The sequence below is a fragment of the Musca domestica genome, unplaced genomic scaffold (genome assembly GCF_030504385.1).
Source record: "Musca domestica strain aabys unplaced genomic scaffold, Musca_domestica.polishedcontigs.V.1.1 33, whole genome shotgun sequence".
In the NCBI taxonomy this organism is placed as follows: domain Eukaryota; kingdom Metazoa; phylum Arthropoda; class Insecta; order Diptera; family Muscidae; genus Musca; species Musca domestica.
In genome coordinates, this window is record NW_026712312.1 from 26405 (window position 1) to 46981 (window position 20577).

At 36.0% G+C, this 20577-nt stretch overlaps 1 protein-coding gene across 1 annotated transcript in view; it reads right to left on the reverse strand.

Annotated features, from left to right (window-relative positions):
- The window catches only part of LOC101898336 (protein serrate), a gene marked incomplete at its 3' end in the record, with an annotated part of 79295 nt that overhangs the window by 26316 nt on the left and 32402 nt on the right, over positions 1-20577 (reverse strand). The window contains exons 4-5 of the mRNA XM_059125516.1: positions 14446-14500; positions 9470-9785 (exon numbers count right to left, since the gene is read on the reverse strand). Of these exons, the coding sequence (XP_058981499.1) occupies positions 9470-9785; positions 14446-14500 (371 nt within the window). The remainder of the gene's footprint in view (positions 1-9469; positions 9786-14445; positions 14501-20577) is intronic.

Genomic DNA, 20577 nt, shown 5'->3' on the forward strand with positions numbered 1-20577 from the left:
AAAAATGTTTCATCCACAACATATTATCAACATAAATGTTATTCCTGTTATAAAAACAAGTAAAAAAACTTTGAATACCCTCCACCATTTGACACAAATTTGGCAATTTTCAAAAAAATAAATTCCGTTAAAAATTTTGTTAAAATCTTAAATATACTGAATGTAGCCGTATATTAGGGTCTATAAGACGACGTATACCTGCATAGGCAACTTTTGTCACAAGCTATTATAATATTCAAATGCGAAACTTGAAAAAAATCTGTTTATAATGTAGCTAAAATCATCAAAATACCGAATATAGGGAGGTATAGGGAGGGGGTTATAAAACGCAGACCAGCACAGACAATTTTCTGTCATAGGCTGTAGTATCCATTAAGAACTTCAAATATAAAATTTGAAATAATTCCGGTAAATAATGTCGCTAAAATCATCAAAATACCGAATATCGGGTGGTACCGTTATATGGGGGCTATACTAAGACGTGGACCTACATGGCCCATTTTCAACACCAAAAGTCCTGCAGACATAACCTACTTCATTTCGTTCGGAAGCTAGAGTGATTTCCTCAGACGGATAGACGGACGGACATCGCTAAATCGACATAGAATTTTATGCTTATCAAGAAGATATATACTTTGTGGGGTCTAAAATGTATATTTCGAGGTGTTAGAAACGGAATGACAAACTTAATATACCCTCCATACTATGGTGGAGGGTATAAAAAGAGTTATTCTCAACATTTTCTCAAAAAAAATAAATAAATAAATAAATAAAATAAATAAATAAATAAATAAATAAATAAAATGAATGAAATAATTTTTATCAATCACTTTTAAACGATTTTTTTTCTGGCAACATTCCTCTACTAATGTTCTTTATTCGCAACATTTTTCATCCCACAATTTATTATATTATATTTTCTGTATAATTCTCTATAAAAATGTGTTATTTGCAACAATTTTGTATATGTCCCCTTTCAATGTAAAAATAACTTAATCCCTTACATTTTTATACTACAATGTTTTATATCCCATATTTCCTACAGGGTGTAAATATTTCTTCTGCGAAAATTCTTCCTTCTCCACTTTTCTCTTTCAAATTTTTTCTCTCAGTGTCCTGCCACAGAAAATATTCGCAACAACTGAATTTTATAACATTGTTGTGTAGTCCTAGTACCAAAAAACCCCCGTCTATTAAATTCAACAGACATTAGTTCATGTTTTTGTTGAAAGAAAACCATACTCCCAAGTCGTAGATGTCAACAGCATTGCATGTTTAACAACGGGTGGTACCTAATTAAACAGATGAACACAGCATTCACATATTGGCAAAGGAAGATGGAGAAGAAAAAAACCAAGTCCTTTTGGCCAGCAAAAAATAAAAGCACTCACACAGATGATAATAAAATGAACTGAAATGCCGCTATTTGCGACGACACAAAAAAACGAAATCGAAACACAAATGGTGTTGAAGTCATTGAATGATGGTGCAAATGATGACATGATCCTAGGGTTATACCAAACCAAACGAAGCAGCAACATCAAACTCAAAAACTCTTCTTCTTTAAGAAATCCCATGATTTGTTGGGTTGTTGTTTTTTTCTTGATTTCCTTCACAAAATTTCGTCATATAATTTCGTTTTGTTTCACAGCTTGTTAGCAGAAGTTATCTGCCTGTCGTTGTTGTTGTTGCTTATGCCATTTTTTTCTTTTTGCCTCAGCTTTCGTTCAAAGTGACTAATGAGCCAAACAAATGACAAATTTTTGCCCTTAAACTTTAGTTGCCGCTGCCGAGTTCCCTGGCCAAAATGTCTGTTGTGTTGATGACTTTTAGACTTTGCCATGATTTTATGGCCATGTTGAGTGAATTGAAAACACAAAACAAGCTGTTGTTTTACTTTGGGAAAATGTCGTTAGTTTATTTCTCGCTTACTTTTGGAAGCTCGAACAAATTTTTATGTTTGCCCCAAAAATTTGTTGGAAATCATGTTTAACGGTTTAACATTATGCAAATTACCAATTTTTCACTCGGTTACAAATCGAAATAACATCATTTGTTAAGCTTAAATTAAAAATAAGAAACTGAAAAAAAGTCGAATTTCAAGCAAACGTATTGCAGATTTATGATTCCTGTATGTTCCGAATTTGAATGGAAGGTTCCAAACTAGTTGGAAAATATGGACCAATTCGTATCTGACTTAAGACTGATAAAAATGCTACAACGTGCCAGATTTGGACTATATTGACTACTTCCTGCTTTATATGAGCTGTGTGCAAATTTTTGGAAAATGTGGAAAAATGCGTGAGGTTACAGATATATCCGACCGAAGTATTCTATTTCGAATTTACGCGAAATTATAAATGCCATATTCAACTCAGGTTTCTAGTTGAGAGAAGTATTTAAATATAGCAAGTTGTAAGGAATCGCTGACTTGTTACAACAGATAAAAATATTGAAAATTGTGACCCTTTGTGGATGAGGTATCAGAAGGAGTTCGCAGATATATATATCATCTTCACAAGAGATCTGGTGTTAGCAGAAATGATTGTTGTGTGAAATTTGAAGAGAGTTGAATGCTTATTTCGCTTTCTTTGAGCGTTTTGGTTTTCAAAATCTTGAACCCTATTGGGGGAGATACCAGAACAACCATCTTTATAACAGATTTTGTGTTGATGGAAATATTGAGATGTACCAAGTCTGAATAAAAAAATCGGATGTTAATTTCCCGTTTTATGAGCTTAATGGATGCTCAAAATTTTAGCCCTATGTGGAGGAGGTACTCCCAGGTGGAGGTCACAATCGGACTCTTACATCACATTTTATAAAAGTTAAAATTATTTAAAATATTGAACCTTTGTGGGGGAGGTACTGGATGGAATGGACCGATATTGACCATTTTCGCACCTGACCTAGCACTGATGCAAATATTAGGATTTGCAAAGTTTTCACTCTCTGTGCAGTAAAATAGTTTCTTTGAGAATTTCCTGCGGGAGGTACCAGAAAAAGTGGACCAATATTGCCCATCTCCGAACTCGACCTATGTTTGATAATAATATTACGTACCATGTACCATGTTTGGACCAAATCGGATACTCCTTTCGCGAGTTTTCATGCGTAACAGCCAGCCAAGCAGACAGACGGACAGACATCGCTAGATCGACTCCAGATGTCCTAAAACGGATTTGGGTCAAAGATAACAAGGGTCTAAAACCGTTATTTCGGCCACGTTTTGGCCGCATCAAATGATATATACCCTCTCTAACCATATGGCTAAGGGTATAAAAACGTCGAGTGACAAATATGACTAGAACCTTCAAGTACTTAAACCTTAGAAATATCGAATATCTGAACATACATAATGTTATATGGGGCTATACCAAATAGTGGAACTATATACATTGCATTTTTTTCGCCGGCAAAGTTTTTTTGGATTGGAAATTCGCCGGTAACTTTCAAATTACCTAAAATCGGAAGATACTTATTCAGGTGGCCAATACCAAAAATATTGGTCTTCTATTGGAGGGAGGGGGGGGGGGGGTGTTGAGTTGAAGTCTAATGGGGTTTTACATGATTCTCCTTTTGACGTCTTCAACCATGATGCACCCTTGTAACGAGATGCGTCAGCAAGTTCTCCTTTAGAATTACCCAATAGCTACCAGAAAAAATCAGCTATATGGGCTTCACTTCCCTCTTGGTTAAAGGTTAAGGGCTATCTTATAACTCTGCTGCTCTAGCCGAAGCTCTATCTGCTATTTGGGTATAAACCCACCGCGATACAAAAAAAAAAAAAAACAGGGGCCGCCCCGTAGTCTAGTTGGGGGCTCCTGACACCAAGAGGGGTCTTTAGGTAGGGGTTTCTATACATTACATTTCCAAATATAAAATTCAGCTCAAATTTGGAAACACTCATTCAAAATATACCCTTGTATGAGGTGAATGGACCAGCCACCTAGAAGTGATGTTAATACCTGAGCAAAGATTCTAAGCTATATCGTGGTCATTGAGGGCTTAACAGAAGAAAAGAGGGACATAGTGACAATTTATCCAGGTGTGAAAAACGAAAAGAAAAGCCAGTAAGGAAAAGTCAAAAGTCGGCCGGACCTGATTATATGATGCCCTACACCACTATGTATATTCAGTAGAGTTCCCGTAACAAAAGAATTTATATTTGGAACTTATTTGAAGTAGTTCATACCACCTATGAACATTTGGCTTTAGATCAGTTATAATTTTGTTTGAGATCGAATTAATCTATGGGAGGCATATCTAATTCTAAATCTATTTACGGAGACATTCTTATGTTTTATACCAAATAACTTTGCTGCAGAGTGCACGAAATCACTTCGAGAAGCATTATATTAATAAATATATATCGTAGTCGAGTTCCACCAAATGGAAACGTACGTCCCGAAATTCACTCCATTTGAGCCGATATTCGCCATTATTTGCACAGTAAACGTGAAATCGGTTTAAGGATATATATAGGAGATATATCCAAATCTGAACCGATTTCAATAAAATTTGGCAAAGGTATTTCTGGGCTGTATCCGATATCTGGTACCAAATATCATTCTTGTGGAGTGCATATTACGAATGTGAGAGACTTAAAGACCAAATCGTATGAAACATGTATATAGGAGCTACAGCTATATCTGAACCGATTTTTACCAAATTTGATGTACTTGTTTCTAGACTGAATTCAGATGTCGGATGTACTAAAATTCAGTTCATTTGGATTGATATTGGCCATTTGGTACACAATTAACCCGCAATCGGTTGAAAATATATGTGGGAGCTATATCCAAATCTGAACCGATCTCGATAGAATTTGGCAAAGGTATTTCTGGGCTGCATTTTTCATCTGGTACCAAATATCATATTCTTTTGGAGTGCGTATTACGAATGTGAGGGACTTAAACACCAAATTGGATAAAACGTGCATATGGGAGCTACAGCTATATCTGAACCGAATTTTACCAAATTTGATGTACTTGCATCCAAACTACATTCGGTCGGATGTACCAAAATTCATTTCATTTGGATTGATATTGGCCGTTTGGTACACAATTAACCAGCAATCGGTTGAAAATATAAGTGGGAGCTATATCCAAAGCTGAACCGACCTCGATAAAATTTGGCAGATGTATTTCTGGGCTGTATCTGATATCTGGTACCAAATACGATTCTTGTGGAGTGCATATTACGAATGTGAGAGACTAAAAGACCAAATCGGATGAAACATAGATATGATAGCTATAGTTATATCTGAACCGAGTTTTACCAAATTTAATGTATTTGCTTTTAGAATGAATTCGGTTGGATGTGATCAAATCTAGGTCATCTGGACTGATATATGGTGTAGCTATATCTAAATCTGAACCGATCTCGATAAAATTTGGCAAAGGTATTTCTGGCCTGTATCTGATATCTGGTACCAAATGTCATTCTTCTGGAGTAAGAAAAATTTTATTTAGAAAGGAATCTGTATAAGAAATTAAAAAAAAAAAACGATTGGGCGATTATTTTCAATTCAAAATTATTTAAACAAATATATATCTATAAATATTGAAAAAAAAAATTAAAAAAAAAACATTTCGCAATATTCCCATTTTCCAAATCCATCTCTTACTATGACCCAAATTTGACTCACTAAATTAGCAGTGACCTAAAAAAGCCATAGATAAATCACTTCCACTTAAAAGGGGTCAGCGATGATGAGATGAGCCGTCTGCAAAGTACTTTGTACAAAGATTTCCAAAATGAAAAGAGGAGATGATGGCTGATTATGGTACTTACTTTTTTAAAGGCATTTTACAAATTTGTTATACAAAAAGGTTTTTCCTTTAACTTTTGACACCCACATAAAAGAAACTAGCAAAAACAACAATAAAACACCATTGGTCATGATGGTAGCATCATGGAAGCTTCGTGTAGAAACAGTCAGACTCTCAGCGTATGATTGGAAGAAATAATAAAAAAAACTAACCCTAAAATAATAAAATACCTTTCAAAATGGCGTTTTTTGTTCGATTCAATGGCCAAACTCAAAGGTTCACAAAGAACTCAATTTTCCTAATACAACAACAATAATAACAAAGGTAGTAGCTTTGTTGCTTGAAATCTCATAGATCTTCATGTCGGTCAACGATTCTAGGTCGAATCTTAACTAATTGCAGTCTAAGAGATATAATCATAATTTATTATTAAATATAGTTTTGAGAGATCGACGGGACAGACCGGCAGCGAGACCGAACCAGACCCAAAATGGCTTGCCAATAACAGAACACAAAAAATTTAGAACACAAAAATATCAAAAGTAATTGCATTCAAAGTGGGTGGGAGGGAGGCAGAGAGTGAGAGGGGGGGTGACTTCAGTTTTCCATGGCCCAAGATCTCAACTCAAATCATAAACTATGTCTATGATGAGATTTTGCCTTTTGTTGTTATTTTCATGGACTCCGACGAGATGTCCATGTTCGAAGGAGATTTCACGAGGTTGTTGTTAGCCCAAAAAAACGTAACGAGAATTTTTTTGAGAGAGCACTTCACAATAAAAATCACGTATTCTGTGTTACACCATTTTCAATGTTCAACATTTTGTTGAGAAGAAGAAAATAAGAAAAACTACAACAACAAGTAGTAACAACAACAACCGAATCATATAAATGCTGGTTCGTGCATAACAACGAGAACGAGCAAAAATCTCCTCGAACGCAAAAGTTTGGAAATGGTAACACAACAACAATGAAAACAGATTTAGCGGACCTCCTCCCAGCCAACCTTAACTAAAGCAAGAAATGCTCAAATAATTGTTCATAAAATGCTGCAGCAAATAATAACAACAGCAACAACAACAAAAATATTAGGAAAGAAAATACGAGCAGATTTTTCGAACAACAATCGATGACTCCAAGACTTCCAATGACGTCGATTATGATGATGACGATGTGCTGAATGATGATGAAGCTACTCACTGTGGTAGCTGTTATCGTTGCTGCTGTTATTTGCAAAACTAGATCTGACAATATAATGGCCAAAGTAATTTAAATCGAAAACAGATTTTGGATTTTTTTTTGCTTTTGTTTTACTACAATAGTAACAACAATAAGGCAAAACTAGTTAAGTTAAAATCAGTAGCTGGGCAAAAACAAAACTTATTATATTTTTTGTCGGTCGGTCATGTTTTTCTCCATTTTTAATGGCATTTGGCTCCACCCACAAAACGGAGAGGGAGACAAGATAAAAAATCAAACAAACAAAGATACAAACCTTTTACTTAATAATATTTACAACAAAACCAACAAGGTTTTCAGTTTTGACTACTTTGAAGTAATTCTGCAATGATTGTGGCAGACATTTTTTAACCCTCAGATATATGGCTAGAGAGGGTATATATAATTTGATAGGGCTAAAACGTGCCTTATCGAAAAAACGGTTTTAGACCCTAGGTCTCTTTGGACCAAATCCGTTTCAGGACATTTGAAGTCGATTTAGCGATGTCCATCCGTCCCTCCGTATGTCTGTCAGTCGTGGTGCGCACGATAACTCTCGAAGGGATTATCGGTTTTGGTCCAAACGTGGTACCTCTCAATATTATTATACCCTCAGCCATATGGGTAGAGAGCATATATATATCACTTAATACGGCACTAGGTCTCTTGGGACCAAATCCGATTCAGAACATTTGGAGTCGATCTAGAAATGTCCGTCCATCCATCCGTCTGTCTGGTTGGTGCGCACGATTACTCCCGAAAGGAGTATCCGATTTGGTCCAAACTTGGTACACAGTAATATTATTGTCAAACTTAGATCGAGTTCAGAGATGGGGAATATCGGTCCACTCCTTCTGGTACATCCCCCATATAAGGTCAAAATTTTCAAAAAAAAAAAAATATATATATATTTTCCGATTGTGCTCCAAAAAAATCGACCATATTGACCCAGTCCACCAAGTACCTCCCCCACAAAAGGTCAAAACTTTTAATAATTATAACTCTTATAAAATGTGATGTAAGTGACCGATTGCCTTCAAATTACACATATCGCAATATTTTTACTAACCCAAGGTCTGGTGTGAATATGGAATATTTCGGTCCACTCCTTCCTGTACCTCCCCTCAAAGGGTAAAATTTTTGAATATTCATGAGGCTCATAAAACACAAAATTTACATCCGATTTCATTCGGACTTGCTACATCTTAATATTCCCATCAACACAGGAAATGTTATAAAGATGATATAAATCGGACCATTCCTTTTAGTATCTCCCCCACATAGGGTGAAATTTTTGAATATTCATGAAGCTCATAAAAGACGAAAATCACATCCGATTTCATTCAGACTTGGCACATCTCAATACTTCCATCAACACAAGATCTGTTATAAAGATGACATAAATCGAACCATTACTTCTGATACCTCCCCCCCAAAAGGGTCAACATGTTAAAAGACCAAAACGACCAAAAAATCCGAAATAAGCATCCGATTCTCTTCAAATTACAAACATCGCAATATTTTTATTATCCCAAGGTCTGGTGTGAAGATGGATAATATCAGAAATGCTGTGATCTGCTATGAAGATGGGATATATCGGTCCACTCCCTCTGGTACCTGCCCCACATAGGGTCAAATTTTTGAAAATCATGAAGCTCATAAAACACGAAATTAACATCCGATTCCATTCAGACGTGGCATATCTCAATATTTCCATCAACACGAACTCCGCTATAAAGATGGTGGAGATCGGATCATTCCTTCTGATACCTCCCCTACAGCGGGTCAAAATTTTGAATGACCAAAACGATAAAAAAAAAATCTGAAATAAGCATCCGGTTCCCTTCAAATTACACAAATAACAATATTTCTATTAACCCTAGGTCTGGTGTGAAGATGGGATATATCGGTCCACTCCTTCTGGTACCTCCCCCACAAAGGATAAATAGTTTGAATAACAATGGCTCTCATAAAACTCGAACGGAACATCCGATTCCATCCAGACTTGTTACATCTTAATATTTCTATCAACACAAGATCTGTTAAAAAGATGGTGGAGATCGGACCATTTCTTCTGGTACCTCCCTCACATAGGGTTCAAGATTTTGAAAAACAAAACGCTCAAGGAAACGGAGTTAGGGTCTAACTCTCTTTAAACCCACACTTTCAAGTATTTTTGCTAGCAAAAATGAAGATGAAATATATCTTAGAAGCCCTTTTGGTACCTCACCCACAAGGGGCTATCTGTCATAACTTGGGAAACAATTTAGCGATTCTTTACAACTTGCTATATCTAAACATTTCTCTCAACCAGAAATCGGCTTATTTTTTTTCAATTATTTTTTTTTTTTTAGTTATAGACGACACAGATCGAAATGGTGATAAAATATGTGGGCATATAGGTGGAAACACATGCGGAAGGCTTTATATACTCTTTTCACTTAAAATATCAATTACGAAAAAAAAGATCTACTTACACACATTCCCCCGGCTTGTCGCATCTGCCGTGCACCGGATCACAGCCCAACTTGCAGACAGCCTTCTCGCAATTATCACCCATCCAGCCATTCAAGCATATCTTTTCACCCTGCGGCCCACAAGTGTAATGGCCAAATTGATCGTTGCGCGGACGACAGAACGTCGTACAGGTGGTATTGTAATAGGTGGCCGCACACTGAACTCTGACACGATAGGTAATGCGGGCGTTGCGTCCAATGTGATCCAATGTCTTCCATTCGGGTGAGGGTAGAATCACGCTGGCAAAAGATGTTTCCTCAATTAACCTTTCCGAATCTGAAATTGGGGGGAAGAAGCAAATGAGTCTAGTTAGAAATGTAAAGGAAATTCATGGCATCCCATCCCATCTATGGAGGATGTTGATGGTGATGAGAAGACTGTGTCTTTTTCGTTTAACAACTAACATCAAATGGGTGGTGATGATGTTGTGTTTTTGTTTCTCTTCGAGAAAATGAAAATTGTTGTGCAAACACTGGCGACAGTTTGAAATGAATTTCAAGTTGACAACATTAGCCGTTTGTCTGTTTTTTTTTTTTCTGTGTTCTGTGTTAGAGGCGTTGTTTTCGGCCCCCCAAACCAAAAAGGAAGCAAAACAAAACTAATGTTAAATTTAAATAAATGTTTCTTGCAGCTGGGTGTTGTTGTTGTTGCTGCTGCTATGTAGTTAGGAAAAACGATCATGGTGGCAATTGTTAACGTAAATGTAGATTTGTTAAATAAAACAACAACGGCATGTTGTCAGCATTTGTTTTTAACTAAATTCAAAGCAACCTCGACTTAACGAACCAACTTTACATTAACGACAAGTTCATATACAGAGGTCTCTGTCTCGCTTTTTCGAGAATTGCAGAAAGAAGTTGAATAACATAGGGAAATATGTTTCAAATTAACAAAAGTGGAAAGGAAAAGCCAAATTGATTTGGGTATTTATGGGGTTTTTGGGGAGAGCACGAGTTTAAATTTAAAGTTTATAAAATTAACTGTTATTGCTGTGATATTTTCCAAATTGTTTTCTAAATAAAAAAAAAAATAATTATTAAAAGATGTGTGAAACTTCAAAATATTGGATTTTCTTTGCCAAGAGGCAGTATGTAACCAAAAAATGTAGACATCTATAAAAATATAAATTTCATGGAAATAAAAATTGTGAAATTATACCTACTACTTCCTCTACAATATATCTCATATGCTACTACTACTTCCTCCACTATATATCTTATATAAAGTGGAGGAAGTAGTGAATATAGTCCAAACCTGATAATTCGTTCTTCGTTTGTCGTTTGAACATCGAGTTTGTTGCCTAAGTCTTTCGTTTTGCAAAAAAAAATAGCAAAACCGATTGTTGTCGAGGACAATTTTAAGAAATTATTTGTGTTGATTCTTATATTTCTTTTAATTGAACATATTTATCTTCCCGTCCGGAAATGGTTACAAAATGCATTTCTGGGAACATTATTGGTTTGCTAAAAACAGAGTTTGTTTCCTAAGTCTTTTGTTTAAGAATGACTTTATTTTCAAAAATTCCGCTTGTCTGCTATAGCAAAGTATGTTGATTCGATATTATTGGACAAATTGGTGATTAAATCCTACGTAAATATATTAGCATTCCTATTAAAAATTTTGAAACATATGCTTCTAATTGTAAAACCTCAAAATACAATTGAATGAATGTTCATTTCTTAAGTCTTTTGTTTTATTAGGAGCGATTTTTCAAAAAAAATAAAGAGAATATTTAATATATGTTGCGATTCTGTTGCCCAAAACTATTTTATGGTTTTGATTGAATTTTCCACAGACAAGAGTGGCCAATGGGAAAGTGAACTCATAAGAAATATGCAACGAATTCGGAAAAGTACTAAAGTGTAAGATGAAAATACTGCAACCAAACTCAGACTGCTGTCATTTCTAAGCCACTCGTCCGATAGCTGTTAAAATTATTCCAATGACAACTCATTATATTGTTTACAAACGTACAAAAGCATTTTAGTGAGAATTTTCCGCGAAACCCGCGTGGCCCAAAAATGGCTCGTTAGTTGAACATATCGCAATATTCCTTTCGGAAATATTGAAAAATGAGCTCAAGGTAAAGTTATTGATATTCCAAAAAGCGCAAGAACTTACACCGCAACAGAAAGAAAATAGACTTAAAAGAGCTAAAGAGTTGTTTCCTTGGCCGAAAGTGGTGAAATGCTGAATTTTGGTTTTCTCCGATGAGAAAACTTTCGTTGTCCACCAGTTTGTAAAAATGAAAATGATCGTTTGTATTTGCAAAAGAGCTCAGCTGAAAATATGTTCGGTTGGCCACCAGAACTCAAGCGCCAGCCATGTTGTTGAGGGCCACCATAACAGCCGATGGTCGTTCTCCGCTCGTATTAATCGACCGTGGCATCAGAATAAATGCCGAAAGTTATCGCGAAAATATTCTGGAGGGTGTATTAAAACCTTGGACACACAAACATTCCAGACCTTGAACATTCCACCATTACTCAGCAGTTTTACACTCAGCACGCGCCACTCAAGAATGGTTAGAAAATGAGGTTCCTCGCTTCATTTTAATATCTCCGGATACCAATTCGTTGCACTATTGTGTCTGGAGTATTTAGGAAGATCCGGTTGGCACTAAAAAATACCAAAGTGAGGTTCACCTCAAGCAAGAGCTTCACAGGCATGGGGCAAAATACCGCAGAGCAACATTCGGCCAACTTGTGACGCTTTCATTGGCCGTTTAAAGGCCAAAATTCGAGTCAAAGTTTACCAATTCGAACAAATCTCAACTTAGTCTAAAATTTGACACCATTTCCGACATATTTTCCTTTCATTCAAAAAAAAAAAAAATATAAATAAATAAATAAATAAATAAAGAAAACAAATGTAAAAATTTGTTACAGTCTTTTTTCATGTCACCCTGTACATTTTTTCCCGATTTCAAGTTTATTGCGGTTTATTGGTTAATAAAGATCCGAATTGATTGGATTTCGGCACATACAGAGAAATTTAGCTCGGACAAAAGTGTATCAAATGTGGTGAAAATCGGTTAAGATGTACCTATACGTCACGTATATATGTTTCATCCGATTTTGTATTTAAGGCCCTCACACCTGTAAAATCCTCTTCACAACAATGATATTTGCTTCCAGTTATAAGATACGACTTAGAATGACCTCTCATGAATTTTAAAGAGATCAGTTCAGATTTGTATATAGCTCCAATATATAACTCCATCAGATTTCACGTCTTTGCCCGCCTGACTTTGGGCCTTTCTCTACTGTTTATACCCTACCGAGATAGACCCATTGTTCCTTTTGATGACCTGCATAGAATCACATTCTGAGTCGATTTATGCATGCCCGTCCGTCGGTCCATGTATTTTTGTGAACAAAGTTCAATTTGCATTTATTACCCGATCATTTGTTATTTTGCACAAATCATTTGTTTGGCCCAAGGACGAGCCATTTGAAATTGGAGATAATCGGTAAAAATTTAGATATAGCTCCCATATATATTTTCGTCCGATTTTCCTTTTCTTGTGCACCAAACGTGTAATATCATCCCGAATAGTATGGAATTTTGCACATGCCACCAAATTAGGCCTGAACATAAGTATGCCAAATTTGATCGAAATCGGTTCAGATATAGCTATAGCTCCAATATATATTGTTCATCCGATTTATTATTTTTGTCCTCCGCAGCCGTAATATGCATTCTGTAACAACAATATTTGGAGAAATATGTCAAATACAGCTCAGAAATACCTTTGCTAAATTTTATCGAGATCGGTTCGGATTTGGATATATCTCCCATATATAACTTCGTCCGATTTACTTTTAATTGTGCACCAAACGTCTAATATTTGCCCAAATGGGACGCCCAATTTAGTACTTACGGCCGAATTGAGTCCAGAAGCTAGTATGTCAAATTTTGTGAAGATCGGTTCAGATATAGCTATAGCTCCCATATATATTGTTCATCCGATTTGTTAAATTTGTTACCAACAGCCTTAATATGCACTCCGTAATAACGATATTCAGGGAAATATATGAAATACAGCTCAGAAATATCTTGGCCAAATTTTATCAAGATCGGTTCAGATTTGGATATAGCTCCCATATATAACTTCGCCAGATTTACCTTTTATTGTGCACCAAACATCTAATATTTGCCCAAATGGGATGGAATTTGGCACATACAACCGAATTGATTCTAGAAGGTAGTATGCCAAAATTTGGCAAAGATCGGTTCAGATATAGCTATAGCTATAGCTCCCATATATATTGTTCATCCGATTTGTTGTATTTGCTACGCACAGCCGTAATATGCACTCCGTAACAACGATATTCAGGGAAATATATGAAATACAGCTCAGAAATATCTTTTCCAAATTTTATTGAGATCGGTTCAGATTTGGATATATCTCCCATATAAATCAAATGGCATAGAACAAACTTCAAATCTTAAGAAACAAATTAAATTAATTTACTTGGACTTTTTTGGGATATGTGTACGAGCATTACAATCTTGCGGACTAGGATTTATTTTTTAACATTTTTAGAGAAATTGTATTGTATTTTTCTGGGTGAAATTGTATCATTGGCATAGGGACAAAGACGAACTTTTTAAAATTGTTTCCTGAGAATTGGATAAAAAATATATTTGCTTTTGTTCTTTTCCAGAATGTAAAAGTTATTCGAAAAAAAAAAAAATGAAAAACTGGTAGATTTTTGTAGATTCTGGAACAGAACATTTATAATGTTTTTAATTGATATAACTTCCCTTTATAATTTTTTTCTTGAATTCCGTTTTTATATAGTTTTATTTTTCATCTTAAAAAACGATTTTTAATTGTTAAAAATTTCACCAAATTTTTAAACACTCCTCTTTTTCAAAAAAAAAAAAAAAAAAAAAAAAATCTACAAAAAATTTCTAGGGTGTAGTTTACCTGGATACGATGTGTTGTACATATCCAATGCCTGGAGTATCAAAGTAAATGATTTCTGCAAAGAGAACACCAAAAAAGAGACAAACAAACGGTTAGTACATTCACAGAAAGGGTATTGTATGCAAAAATTGTTGACAAGAAACACAAATAAAAAGGCGGGCTAATTTTCAAAAAAAAAAAAAAAACAAAAACTTTTCACCATTCGCTGGCACAAGGTTACGCTAAGGTTAAATTATTTTGTCAATTTGTTACGGTGTTTTCTTCACAAAAAGACATTTACATGGTGGAACATTTCAACAGTAGCTTGTTTTCATTTCAGACTTCTTAATGGACACATTTCCAAAGCTTAGCTTCGCTTTTCTTGTTGTTGCTGTTGGTGGCTGTTTATTTTAAATTAGCAACATAACAACAAACAAGCACCACCACCATCATTAGCTGTAACATTAGGAAAAGGTTAAGTGGGGTATTTGAAATAGAATAGAAAGACAATCTAATTGAATTGAAAGTTGAGATTTTTTTTGGATTTTCGAAGAAGAAAAAGGCTTATCTTCGTGAAGTTGGTGTTAAAATGTAATTGTATTGGATTCTTCCTCCTCCTCCTCCCCCACCAAGAAGGTATTGAGTTGCAAATTAAAATGGAGATTGCAACAAATTTGTTTGGAAACAAGAAACGTGAGTTTTTCAAATAATTCTGAAACAAATAACAAAAGAAAAATTCTTTCCGAAAATATTAGAAAATTTGAAGATATTTTCCCTCTGCCAACAAGGCGCTTAAAAATAACTTCAACAGCAAATGGTAGCCTCCATGGAAACCCAAATTCCACCACCATCACCATTTATAATGTGCCAGGTACTCTTCTTTTTTTTTTTTTTTCTTGCTGTGGCTCATGAAAGTTTCCTGGCTTCCAGCTGGGTAACGTCGTTCAAACTTTAATTGCTTGGCCGCAATGATTATTTACAAGGCACGAGATATGGCCCCAAACTGGCCATGAGCACCAGCACCAGCAGCAGCCAAGCGAATAAGAAATGAGATTTAAACTATTTCAAAGTCACACACACACAAAAAAAGCTCGGCAGGAAAAATGCAAGCGGGTGTACAGATAGGGCTGCCAATCGCCCGCCATCCATTGAGGAAGCCCATAACGAAAAAAGAAAACAACAACCGCTGCGATTTATCATAACGTGTTTGGTGAATCATGTTTCCACACCATCATGGATGGTCATAAATCTATTGTCTATCTTTGGAAAACTTATAGTTGTAACGATAGAGAAGCAAAAAAACGAAAACTGAAGTAGATGATGAAGAAAAGGAGAGATGGCCAGGCCAAAGTAATGAAAAGCTGTAGTTAAGGCAGGTCTTTAAGTGAAGGCAAGGAAATTCGAAAACGAAAAACAAAATTTAATGATGTTTAAGAGGAAAGTGTGGATGCCCTACCACTTCTTCTCTGGGAAGACAATCAGGTCTTTTTTGAGAAGACGAATAGGTCTTCTCTGACAAGACGAACAGGTCTTCTCTGAGAAGACGAAAATATCTTGTCTGAAAAGACGAACAGGTCTTCTCTGAGAAGACGAAAATATCTAGTCTAACAAAACGAACAGGCCTTCTCTGAGAAGATGAACAGGTCTTCTCTAAGAAGACGACTAAAATTTCTCTGAGAGGAAATTTTCTTTTAGACTTCCAAGAGATGACTTTCTTTCGAACTCCAAGACCTTCTTCTGGTCTTCTATGGAGAAGACCTTCTTCTGGTCTTCTATGGAGAAGACCTTCTTCTGGTCTTCTATGGAGAAGACCTTCTTCTGGTCTTCTATGGAGAAGACCTTCTTCTGGTCTTCTATGGAGAAGACCTTCTTCTGGTCTTCTATGGAGAAGACCTTCTTCTGGTCTTCTATGGAGAAGACCTTCTCCTGGTCGTCTATCGGAGAAGACCTTCTTCTGGTCTTCTATGGAGAAGACCTTCTTCTGGTCTTCTATGAAGAAGACCTTCTTTTGGTCTTCTATGGAGAAGACCTTCTTTTGGTCTTCTATGAGAAGACCTTCTCCTTGTCGCCTATCGGAGAAGACCTTTTCGTCTATCGGAGAAGACCTTCTCCTTTTCGTCTATGGGAGAAGACCTTTCCTTGTCGTCTATGGGAGTAGACCTTCTCCTTGTCGTCTATAGGAAAGACCTTCTCCTTGTCGTCTATAGGAGAAGACCATCTCCTGGTCGTCAATCGGAGAAGACCTTCTCCTGATCGTCTATGGGAGAAGACCTTCTTATGGCCTTCTATGTAAAGACCATCTTCTGGTCCTCTATCAGCAGACCTTCTTCTGGTCTTCTCTGAAAAGAATTTCTAGTCTTCTTTGAAAAGACCCTCTGGTTTTCTATTAAAAGACTTTCTTATGAACTTCTATCAGAAGATCTTCTTCTGGTCTACTATGAGAAGACCTTCCTTCGGTCTTCTATGAGAAAACCTTCTGCTCTTCTCTGAAAAGACCTCCGTCTCTTCTCTAAGTAGACCCTTTGCTCTTCTATGAGGAGACCGTCCAGCTCTTCTCTGAGAAGATCTCCGGTTCTTCTCTGAGAATACCTCCAGCTCTTCTCTGAGAAGATCTCCGGTTCTTCTCTGAGAAGACCTCCAGCCCTTCTCTGAGAAGAACTCCGGTTCTTCTCTGAGAAGACCTGCGACCCTTCTTTGAGAAGACCTCCGGCTCTATTTTGAGATGACTTTCCGCTCTTCTCTGAGAGGACATTTAACATTTCTCGAAGAAGAAGTTCTGCTTTTCTCGGAGAAGACCTCCAGCCCTTCTCTGAGAAGAACTCCGGTTCTTCTCTGAGAAGACCTCCGACCCTTCTCTGAGAACACCTCCGGCTCTTTTTTGAGATGACTTTCCGCTCTTCTCTGAGAGGACATTTAACTTTTCTCGAAGAAGAAGTTCTGCTTTTCACGGAGAAGACCTTCTGCTCTTCTCTGATAGGACCTTTAGCTCTTCTCTGAGAAGACTTTCCTTGTTCCTTGTTCCTTTCCTTTCCCTTTCCTTTTTCTCTGTGGAAACATTGTGCTCTTGTTTGCTCTCCTGAGGTAAAGTTTTTTCTCTTCTCCGAGGCTTAATTTTTACCTTGCGTGATTGGATGTTTTTAAATACCAAGTGTAGCGCCTCCAAAAATTAATATGAATTTATTTTTTCCCCATTTTCTTGCTTTCCTTCAAATACCTCAGCCATGTTAACTGCATGATGCACCGCCGTTCGTTTGTTGCATGCCTCATGGTTACGGATATTTGTGAGATTAGATTAGATTCTATGGCAAGAAAATTTAATTGGAAAAAACCTTAGGAAAGCGGGCAAATCATTCAATAGAGAGCATAGGAATGGGATTTATTTTCTTCTCTTTACATTTTTCGATGGTCGACTGGCTAGTTGGAGGGTTTTGTTGTTGTTGTTATTATTGTTGTGGTTTGTTGTGTTACAACATGTTTAATGAAAATTGATAAGGCATAAAATTGCAAACTAAAACTGACATTTAAATTAAAACTTAAAAAAATATCAGCTTTTGTTGGTGGGGTGCATTGGGTGAGGGGGGGTTTATCTTTGGCGAAATGATGTACCGTAATGGGATAAAGAACATTTTAATTGGTTAATGTTTGAAATGGTTTGGGATCCAATTGGAGTTAATGGGATGTTTGTAATGAGAAAAAGTTGGACGTTTGAGAAATTAGATTAAAGAGATGAGACTTTCTCACATCTTTTGATTCTGGGGTTTGATTTTGACGTTAGAGCTAATTTCGAAAAAGGAAAAAAATTCAAGATAATCCTTTTTTTCTTTTAATTGAAAATAAATGCGAAAACACTTATGCTATGTGTATTTTTAAAATTTTAATTAATTAATTTTCAAAAAAATTAAAAATTTGAAAATCAGACTTTTTTCGCATTTCCATTTATTCAGTATTTTCTTATACCCTCCACCATACATAGTATGGAGGGTATATTAAGTTCGTAATTTCGTTTGTAACTCATCGAAATTATAATTTTAGACTCAACAAAGTATATATATTCTTGATCAGCATAAAATTCTATGTCGATTTAGATGTCCGACTGTCTGTCCGTCGGTGGAAATCACTCAAGCTTCCGAATGAAATGAATTAAGTTGATAAAAATTTACTCAAATGTGTATTATGTCTGCAGGACTTTTGGTATTGTAAATGTGCCATGTAGGCCCACGTTTTGGTATAGTCCGCATAACCCTATTTTCGGAATTTTGGTGATTTTAAATCTTCGAATAGCCCTCCCGATATTCGGTATTTTGTTGATTTTAGCGACAATATTCACCGGAATTGTTTCAAATTTGGTATTTAAAGTTCGTATCAGATACTTCAGTTCAATACAGAAAATTGTGTGTGCAGGTCCAGCTCTTCATATAGCCCCCGTATATCGTTACCTACCGATATTCGGTATTTTAATGATTTTGTGGATATTTCTTCACTAGAATTGTTTCAAATTTAGTATTTGAAGTTCGTAATGGATACTTCAGCCCATGACAGAAAATTGTATGTGCAGGTCCACGTCTTCGTATAGCCCCCATACAACGGTACCTCCCGATTATTCAGTATTTTGATGATTTTACCGAATTTATTCACCGGAACTGTTTCAAATTTTGTATTTGAAGTTCGTAATGGATACTAAAGCCCAATGACAGAAATGAGCCGTGTAGGTCCACGTCTTCGTAGAGCCCCCATACAACGATATCCACCGATATTCGGTATTTTGATAATTTTAGCGACATTATTCACCTGAATTGTTTAAAATTTGATATTTGAAGTTCATATCAGATACTTCAGTTCAATACAGAAAATTGTGTGTGCAGGTCCACGTCTTCGTATAGCCCCCGTATATCGGTACCTACCGATATTCGGTATTTTAATGATTTTATAGACATTTTTTCACTAGAATTGTTTCAAATTTGGTATTTTAAGTTCGTAATGGACACTACAGCCTAAGACAGAAAGTTGTCTTTGCAGGTCCAGGTCTTCCTATAGGCCCCATATATCAATACCTCCCTATATTCGGCAATTTGACGATTTTAGGTACAATACCCACCGAAATTGTTTGAGATGTCGTAGTTGAAGCTCGTAATGGATGCTACGGCCTATGACAGAAAATTGTCTATGCTGGTCCAGGTCTTCGCAAAGCTCCGATATAACGGTACCTCCCTATATAAGATATTTTGATGAATTTAGCTACATTATTAATCGGTTATTTCAAGTTTCGAATTTGAATATGGTAATGGCTCGTATAGACCCCAACGGCTATATTCGGTATTTTTAAAATTTAAACAGAATTTTTTTAAGGATTTTATTTTTTGAAAATTTCCAAATTCGTTCCAAATGGTGGAGGGTATTAAAAGTTCGGCCCGGCCGAACTTACTGCTTTTTTACTTGTTTTATTTAATTTTTTTTTTTGACCTGATATATTGCCCCACATCCACACCTATTTATTGCTTTGTTAATTTGTCATCAGATTACATTTTAACTATCTGTTTTATTTCACAAATATCGATGATATAAGACAAACGGCAATGCCGTTATATCCATCGCCATACCTAAACCTAAATAAAATCATTAAATTATTTTCCCATCATTATCATAAAATCGACAACTGTAAATGCGCGATCGACGAATACCACACACACAAAACAGACAAAGAAATAAAAATCATCGAAACAATCATAAACACTTCAAATCCTACGCATTTGAACTACATTTTATGATTATTAATGACATTCAAGAAAGAAGAAAAAACAACGACTGAGACTACGACGAAGAAGCAGAAGAAGTGGTACGAGAAACAACGTCCAAAACAAATGTTCAGACATATTGTCGTCCCCTTCACATTTGCTGTCATCTCTAAGCTTTAAGCTTGAAAAAGCAATTGGAAGTGGTCGCTTGCCATCGGAGAATCAATAGAAATTCCCATGGCAAAAATTGAAACAAAAAAAAAAAACGGTTTGTGTGTAGGTAGGAAGCTGTCATGGCAAAGTAAACAAGAGGGGGTTTTGAATTATAAGAAAAAAATTAAAACAAGTAAAAAAGCTGTAAGTTCGGCCGGGCCGAACTTTGAATACAATCCACCATTTGGTACAAATTTGGCATTTTTCA